This window comes from Diplotaxodon limnothrissa, linkage group LG23 (genome assembly GCF_057381915.1).
Source record: "Diplotaxodon limnothrissa isolate DT_005_m linkage group LG23, D_limnothrissa_male_GT1.1, whole genome shotgun sequence".
NCBI classification, from domain to species: domain Eukaryota; kingdom Metazoa; phylum Chordata; class Actinopteri; order Cichliformes; family Cichlidae; genus Diplotaxodon; species Diplotaxodon limnothrissa.
Genome location: NC_140617.1, coordinates 32,282,988 through 32,292,061, shown reverse-complemented (window position 1 = coordinate 32,292,061; position 9,074 = coordinate 32,282,988). Strand labels below are relative to the sequence as shown.

General features: G+C 42.8%; 1 protein-coding gene across 1 annotated transcript in view; it reads left to right on the top strand.

Moving 5' to 3' along the window:
• Nucleotides 1–1,601, top strand: part of nufip1 (nuclear FMR1 interacting protein 1) — an 11,175-nt gene extending 9,574 nt beyond the window's left edge. Inside the window, exons 9-10 of the mRNA XM_085348212.1 lie at nt 716–951; nt 1,080–1,601. Of these exons, the coding sequence (XP_085204338.1) occupies nt 716–951; nt 1,080–1,601 (758 nt within the window). The remainder of the gene's footprint in view (nt 1–715; nt 952–1,079) is intronic.
• The last annotated feature ends 7,473 nt before the right edge of the window (nt 1,602–9,074 follow it).

The following is a 9,074-nucleotide window of genomic DNA, read 5'->3' as shown; positions in this document are numbered from 1 at the left end:
ATGGTTCCAAACGCCAGATCTGAATGACGGTGGATGAGGTTCAGTTTTGGGTAGCGTTGAGGAGTTGCCATGCAAACTTGGCTGAATGCATATGGGCAGCACTCAGTTGATCTGCGCCCGACAATGCACCCTAGACAGAGTAATCAAATGCAGATCCACTGAGCCCTCAACACAGACGGCATCGTCAGAAGAATATTTGATCAAATAAATTAAAAATTTTGTATCGTTCCATACGTTCAATACATATGCGTACTGAACTGAAGGCACTGTATCGAACAGTTCAATACAGATACGTGTGTGTGTGTGTGTGTGTGTGTGTGTGTGTGTGTCCTGAGTCACAATAACTTGCCCTAGTTTTCATCAGATTCAACATTAAACATGTACTTTAATTTTATCTCGGAGTAGCTCTGTTGTTGTTTGGTTTTATTATGTAGTTTATAACAAAGCTTAGTGGGGATAGGTTAATTGGTTAATCCAAATTGTCACTAGGTGTGAATGTGAGTGCGAATGGTTGTCTGTCTCTGTGTTGGCCCTGCGACAGACTGGCGACCTGTCCAGGGTGTCCCCCGCCTCTCGCCCTATGACAGCTGGGATAGGCTCCAGCGCCCCCCGCGACCCTGAAAAGGATAAGCGGACGCGAATGGATGGATGGATATATAACAAAGTGTAACTTATGTCCAGTGTTTCTACTAACGCTTGTGCTTTTGCGTTTTAGCCACACCCATTCAGAGAGGTAAGGAGCTGGTGCAAGAGAACCAGGACCTTCTAAACTTAATACCACCCAACCCTCAGGAGAGGGCACCTGCCAGGGGTAGAGGGGCTTTTTTACAGAATGCAGAGAGACAGAAAACAGTTCAGACAGATTCCAGACTTCACATGCCCAACAGCAAAGGGGAAAGAGCGGGACGAGGAAGACTACCACAGTCACATCGCCCCACTTTGCTTGAGATGGTATGGAAGTCATTTGACACTGCGTGCGTATTTATATGATTTTGATTTAGTAAAAAAGGACACGCTGTTTAAAGCTATACTATTTAGATGTGTTATTTAGTCCAACTCTTGTTTGTCTCTTTGTTTAGTTACTGGCTCCAGATATCCGACACGAGAGGAATGTCCTCCTGCAGTGTGTACGCTACATTGTCAGAAACCACTTCTTTGGGCTGGAGAGCAGATGTCACAACCAGGAGAAAACTGGAAACAAGGGCACAGCAGCTGTTACAAACGGAGAGCATGAAGGAAGATGGGAAGAATCATCAGAGAAAATCCAAGTTGCGTCCCCGTTTGCCTTCTTGATTAGTAGTGAGGGACATTCAGCAGTCCTGGATCTTGGCAGTACGGAGGGTTTAGTTACTAGTGAAGTTTCTGCAGTTAAGCAAGCTCCTTGTATACTGAATCACCAAGGGTCTACACGAGAACCTAATGAACCTACTGTGGAGTCTTTAGGAAGTGTTGGTGATTATACAGGTGATTTCATCCCAAATACTGAGGAGACAACAGCCAGTGATGTAAACCATCCGGATGTGTCCTCGAAGGATGGGATCACATGTATCTCAAATATGTATGATGATGAAATATGGGAGACCCCCAGTGTTCAAGTGTGAAAGACCCAAAATAGTTGGTCTTATTTTGTCCTAAACATCAAACTGAGATTCCAAATATGAATGAAGAATTTCTGTGGACAGGAATGATTTTTTTTTTTTTTTTTTTTTTTATGAGTTTATTATGTAAAGACAGACTGTCTTGTAAAATAAATCACGTGATTTGTAGTGATGAATTCTGAATCTTTATCTTTTCAGTGTTTGACTATCAATAAAAGGAGTGAACTGAAACGTGTGGTAAAGTACATTCACACTACCACGAGAGAAAATATACCTAGTGTTTGACTTGCAGTAAATTCGCACCACGGCTGGAAAGTGTGTTAGAGTTGACCCACTGTCTATTGAATTCAATGACATGAAAGTCAGGCAGGTTTACAAGTTTTGTTTGGTTTTTTTTGTTTGTTTTTTTACCAGTCTTTTCTTCTTCTTTTTTTTAATGGTTGAATAGATGATGGTACATCTATAGTTTAAATTTGTGCTTTTTTTCCCATTTAAACTGATTGTTTGAACTTGGTTTTGTATTTCAACTCTCCCCTTTAATGCACTAATTGTTTTAGCAGACAGCTTTCCAGTTTCAAACTATTTAACTTCAAAGGTCAGTTATCTTATTCCAATGACAGATTACTATTGGTTTAAATTAGAGATGGACCATCCGATATTACGTATCGGTCCGATACTGACCTAAATTACTGGATCGGATATCGGAGAAAAATAAAAAATGTAATCCGATCCATTAAATATCACGAAAGCACCTCACAAAACTTGCAACATGCCGTAACTCACCTCAGAACGTTAGCACGTCGGAGCAGTATGCATCACTGATAGAGCGGCTGTGGCATGCGGGACCTGTAGGTGGTCTGGATAGCATGTGGAGCTTCGCTAGCAACCCGGCATTTCATCTCCGACAAAGTTATCCCGAGAGAAGTAAAGCAAGTGTGTAAGTCCATCTCTGAATGTTTGTAAAGTATTCCTGCGTTAAGCTTAACAAGCGACTGCCTCTCCTGCTGCTACTTCAATCATGAAACTGCTTAACGATCAGCTGATCAGCTTTTCTGTCGCGAGTCCGTGTCTCTAGTTTGCTTTTGGCCCACTTTGCACCAGAAAGAGGAAACCAGCGGCTGAACAACAGCAGCACGTTTAAGCTTGATCAGCTGTTGTTAGAATTTATTTAATATTACTTTCTACTCGAGGATCTTTTTCTACTGTAGTTGACGGCTGGTAACTGTGCAGGGGCGGATCTAGCAAAGTTTAGCCAGGGGGGCCGATAGGACATTAACAGGGAAAAGGGGGCACAAAGACATACTTTTCTTTCTTATTCTCATTTAAAATGTCTAGCTTTTAATAAATAATTATCTGACACCCAAAGTTTTAATTTGATGTAAAATGAATAGAAGTCAATTACTGTATATAGTAACTATTAAGTCTAATATATATACCCTAGTAAGCTATAGTACTTTTTCCTTTGGGAAGGTACCATCTGTGCAGTCTGCAATTTTGTTGAAGAAAGATGTTGAATCTATTTAATATTTCTTGAAAAATAATTGATTTCTGTGCATTTTTTTTCACACTGCATCAAATTAAGGTTGATTACGTCGATTAAGCATCATGAGGTGGAGCGTGAAGGGTGGTTCCCTATTTTTTATTTATTTATTTTTGTTGTTGCTGGGAGTTGGAACCCTATTAGTTAGGTTGCTTAATATTTATGCTAAGTACTCTTTAAAATACCAGAATAGGGAGGATGGTGCAGGTTTAAGTTTATTAGATTGATCAGTATTGCTGAACTATGAAAATTTTTTTTTTTTGCATACAGGTATAACAGAATAGCTTTAGTGTAGTTGTTGTTTTAAACTTGAGTATGAACTTATACAAAATGCAGCAAGATATTTAAAAAACAGTTTTGTTGATTAAAAAACACTATATCGGATTCATATCGGTATCGGCAGATATCCAAATTTATGATATCGGTATCGGTATCGGACATAAAAAAGTGGTATCGTGCCATCTCTAGTTTAAATGAGTGTGTATAGGAGTCAGTCACAGTGATCTACCCACAGGGTGTTCCCATCTATACATGGTGCACGTCTGTAATGTTTCATCCCTGGCAGAGCTTCCAAACAGTATTCCAGTGTTCCAAACAGCAGTGTTTCTGCTTCGTGCCCTACTCAACTGCTCTATGCACAGTAGGACTGATTAGTTTTTTTCCATCTCATAAATTTGCCTCTCCATCATGTTTGCAGATGTAGCTTGCATCTGTTTTCAGCAGTTTTTTCTGATGCCTCCACTGCACTCACCACCACACAGCATCAAGACCATTTATTAACTAGTTGAGAATTTAAGAGCTTAATAGACATGTTTGGAACAGGGCAGACTAATCTAGCTCCATTATAGATATGAATGTAACATATTAAAAGCCAATCTACAAATTTAATAGAAAATATTCTACAATAACATAAAACCTGCTACAGAGAATTTTTTTTACAGAAAAACCCGCAGGAACAGATTTGATCAATGCTTCCCAAAAAACAGCAGCAGGTCTATAACTTGATCGAGCATCACAGCCCTGACCCGAGATATTCAGCACAGATACTGTAAGACAACTACTCATGGATGCTGCAAATTCCAAGACATGAAATTTAAGGCCACTGTGTATATGAGTTAAACAAAGCAACAAGAGCAACTAGAAGTAACTGCAACACTACTGCTCAACAGAGACTCACAAAACTACTAACCACCAGGTGTCCTGATTTCACAGTAACAAAAGTGTGGCAACATATTAAAACTATGTTATGTGTAAAACAATAAAACAGTTTGATTAGACTAATATTGGACTGCGGTCAAGTAAGTCGTCATTTGTAAGTCACGGTCAAGCCAGCACCCTGTAATCTGCCACATCAATTTTCTTGCACTTAGCCTTATCAGCAATATCTCTGTGAAGGTTCTCAGTCATACAGGTCATCGTAGTCTAAGGAGCTTGGAAAGAAAAGCATCTGGACTTCTTTGAGTTGCAGTATGACAGTCGGTGTCGTAAACCACCACCTCTGTTCAAAGATGGTTGCTCACAGTGGACGTAAATGGACGTAAATTGCTACATATACACCAGTGTGTGAATGTGTGTGTGAATGGGTGGATGACTGGATATGTAAAGCGCTTTGGGGTCCTTAGGGACTAGTAAAGCGCTATATAAATACAGGCCATTTACCATATTTCAAATACGAGGGTTTCTACAGACAAAAACATGGCTGCACCATGGGCTCCCCCGTGTCACCTATTGTAGCCAACCTTTACATGGAAGAAGTGGAAAGAAAGGCTCTTGGCTCTTTTAAAGGGAGAGTACCCAGCCACTGGTAAAGATATGTAGACGACACCTGGGTCAAAATCAAAACACAAGAAGTGGAATCCTTCACTGCGCACATTAACGCCCTGGATAAAAACATCAAGTTCACCAGGGAAGACACAAAGGATAACTGTTTGCCTTCCCTGGACTGCGCGTGCACATTGAAGAGAAAGGCAAACTCAACATCGAAGTTTACCAGAAGCCCACACATACGGACCAGTACCTCCTCTTTGACTCCCATCACCCTCTGGAACACAAACTTGGGGTAATCAGGACCCTACACCACCAGGCAGAACATGTTCCCTCTAAGCCTGAAGGGAAAAAGGAGGAACACACACATGTAAAGGAAGCACTCAAAACGTGCGGCTATCCTAAATGGGCGTTTATAAAGTCAGCAAAGATACACAGGAAAGAAGACGCAACAACATTGTCATCCCCTATGTAGCTAGTGTATCAGAGAAACTCAGGAGGGTTCTCTCCAAGCACGACATCCCAGTGCATTTCAGACCCAGCAACACACTCAGACAAAAACTGTTTCACCCGAAAGACAAAACTCCTAAACACAAACTTAGCAACGTGGTGTATGCTGTACAGTGCAGCGAGGAATGCCCGGACCTCTACATCAGAGAGACCAAACAGCCATGGCACAACATAGAAGAGCCACCACAGGACAAGACTCAGCTGTCCATCTGCATCTAAAGGACAAAGGTCACTCTTTCGAGGATGCCAATGTTCACATTTTGGACAGAGAGGACAGATGGTTTGAAAGAGGAGTGAAAGAAACCATTTACGTCTACTGTGAGCGACCATCTTTGAACAGAGGCGGTGGTTTACGACACCAACTGTCTGCCATCTATAATCCAGTTTTGAGATCACTCTCATCCTGGGCCATCTGACCTCAGGAAATCACATGATAGGGTGGGGCCAGGTTTCACAATGAGCTCACCTGAAACCCCAGCTGATTGTGACCCACACCCGCTTTCACACCTTGGCTCATGTGATTAGGTAGAGGATCATCAGGGGGTCCTTTGTCCCTCTTTGGGAGGAAATTCCCACTGGGTTTAAATCTGGGACTCTCCACCATTTGACCCTTAGAACTGAAGAAGCTTCTCGGATGAGAGGTGAAACGTCTTCATGCAACTCAAAGAAGTCCAGACGCTGTTCTTTCCAAGCTCCTTAGACTAGCCTTATCAGCAGCGCCATTCTATTTTTTCATTGCCACACAAATGTCTACATTTTCAGCTTAGACTGAACATGTGTATTTGTTATTCTATTCAAAATCAAACATTTTAGTAGCAACTATTATATTAAAATGTGGCAGATGATTACACAAACCTGTAAATGCTGTAGGAGTAGGTCACAGATAAAAGGTATTCATTTGTAAATTTGACTTTTGGCCTCACAGAGATAAAATGTGACAGGATATTTGTATGTAAACTATAATGTGATATTTAGAATCCACATATATTAGTATATAATCTCCTAAATCTTGCCAAGACAAACAATGGCAGTAAGGAACATAGCTCTAAATAACATTATGATCTTTTTGACCCTCACTATATGAGAAGTCAAATGGACAGGTCGGAGGTCAAATGTGGCATTAAATCTTTAAGTGGTACATTCTTATGGCGACTGTGGCTCAGGGGGTTGGGAAGTGTGTCTGTAACCGGAAGGTCGCCGGTTCGATCCCCGGGCTCTCTGTCCTGGTCGTTGTGTCCTTGGGCAAGACACTTTACCCTACTGGTGTTGGCCAGAGGGGCTGATGGTGCAATATGACAGCCTTGCTTCTGTCAGTCTGCCCCAGGGCAGCTGTGGCTACAACCTTAGCTTGCCTCCACCAGTGTGTGAATGCGAGAGTGAATGAATAGTGGCGTTGTAAAGCACTTTGGGTGCCTTGAAAAGCGCTATATAAATCCATTATTATTATGTTGACAATACACACCACACTTGTAAGAATCAAAGTTAAAATTATAAGACTTTTTATAAAGTGTTTCTCTCTGAGAGCAGTTAAGATTATAGAGAGGAAGCTAAAGACAGATATGTCTGTGAAGGTTCTCAGTCATCCAGGTCATCGTAGTCAAAGGAGCTTGCAAAGAAAAGGGTCTGGACTTCTTTAAGTTGCTTGAAGACGTTTCACCTCTCATCCGAGAAGCTTCTTCAGTTCTAAGGTCAAATGGTGGAGAGTCCCAGATATAAACCTAGTGGGAGTAACCCCCCACAGAGGGACAAAAGGACCCCCTGATGATCCTCTAATCGACTGAGCCAAGGTGTGAAACTGGGTGTGGATCCCAATCAGCCAGAGTTTCGGGTGTGTTCATTGTGAAACCGAGGCAAGGTGTGAAACTGGATGTGGGTCCCAATCAGCCAGAGTTTCGGGTGTGTTCATTGTGAAACAATGGCTGTCCGAGTCTTCTATCAAAAGTTACAGCTATTTATATGAAGTTGTACAAAAACGCTTTCTTTCGCCAAGACAGTGCGTTTCTTACGATTACATGCATTTGAATGGGGAACTCGCCCGAAACAAAGTATAGGTTTTCATTATGTGAATAACTTGAAAATCTTAGCTCAAACAGCTGCAAACCCTGTTTGCCCAGCACGGGGATATTGAAGTCTATAAGATAAAGCCATAAACATGTGTGTACGAGTCTTCTATCAAAAGTTACAGCTATTTATATGAAGTTGTACAAAAACGCTTTCTTTCGCCAAGACAGTGCGTTTCTCACTGTTACATGCATTTGAATGGGGAACTCGCGCGAAACAATGTATAGGTTTTCATTATGTGAATAACTTTAAAATCTTAGCTCAAACAGCTGCAAACCCTGTTTGCCCAGAACGGGGATATTGAAGTCTATAAGATAAAGCCATAAACATGTGTGTCCCAGTCTTCTATCAAAAGTTACAGATATTTATATGAAGTTGTACAAAAACGCTTTCTTTCGCCAAGACAGTGCGTTTCTCACTGTTACATGCATTTGAATGGGGAACTCGCCCGAAACAAAGTATAGGTTTTCATTATGTCTCTGGTGTAATGTGGATTGCCTGAGACAACAGCACAGGGCCTCGTGAAATGTGGATGGTATTGGCCAGCACCACTGGCCCTGGTGTAATGGGGATGGCATCAGCCAGTAGCACAGGCCCTGGTGCAATGTGAATGGCCTCATCCAACACCACTTGCCCTGGTGCAATGTGGATGGCATCAGCCAGCAACACACTCCCTTGTGTATTGTGGATGGTCTCAGACAGCAACAAAGGCCCTGGTGAAATGTGGATGGTATAGGCCAGCACCAAAGGCCCTGGTGAAATGTAGATGGCCTCAGCCAGCAACATACGCCTTGGTTAAATGTAGCACAGGCCCTGTTGTAATGTGGATGGCCTCATCTAACAACACTGGCCCTGGTGAAATGTGGATGGTAATGGCCAGCACCACAGAGCCTGGTGTAATGTGGATGGCCTAAGCCAACAACACTGGCCCTGGTGAAATGTGGATGGTATTGGCAAGCACCAGAGGCCCTGGTGTAATGTAGATGGCATCTGCCAGTAGCACAGCCCCTTGAGTATTGTGAATGGCATCAGCATGCAACACCACAGGCCCTGGTGAAATGTAGGTGGCCTCAGCCAGTACCACAGGCCCTAGTATAATGTGGATGGCACCAGTCAGCAACGCAGGCTCTGGTGAAATATAGATGGCCTCAGAAAGCAGCACAGGCCCTGGTGTGGTGAAGATGGTCTCACAGGGAGCACAGGCCCTGGTGCAATGTGAATGGCCTCAGCCAGCAACACAGGCCCTGGTGTAATGTGAATGTCCTCATCCAACACCACTGGCCCCGGTGCAATGTGGATGGCATCAGCCAGTAGCAGAGGCCCTTGTGGATGGCAACAGCCAGCAACACACTCCCGTGTGTATTGTGGATGGCAACAGCCAGCAACACACTCCCTTGTGTATTGTGGATGGTATAGGCCAGCACCAAAGGCCCTGGTTAAATGTAGTTAGCCTCAGCCAGTAGCACAAGCCCTTTTGTAATGTGGATGGCCTCATCTAACAAGACTGGCCCTGGTGAAATATGGATGGTAATGGCCAGCACCACAGATCCTGGTGTAATGTGGATGGCCTCAGCCAACAGCAAAAGCCCTGGTGTAATGGG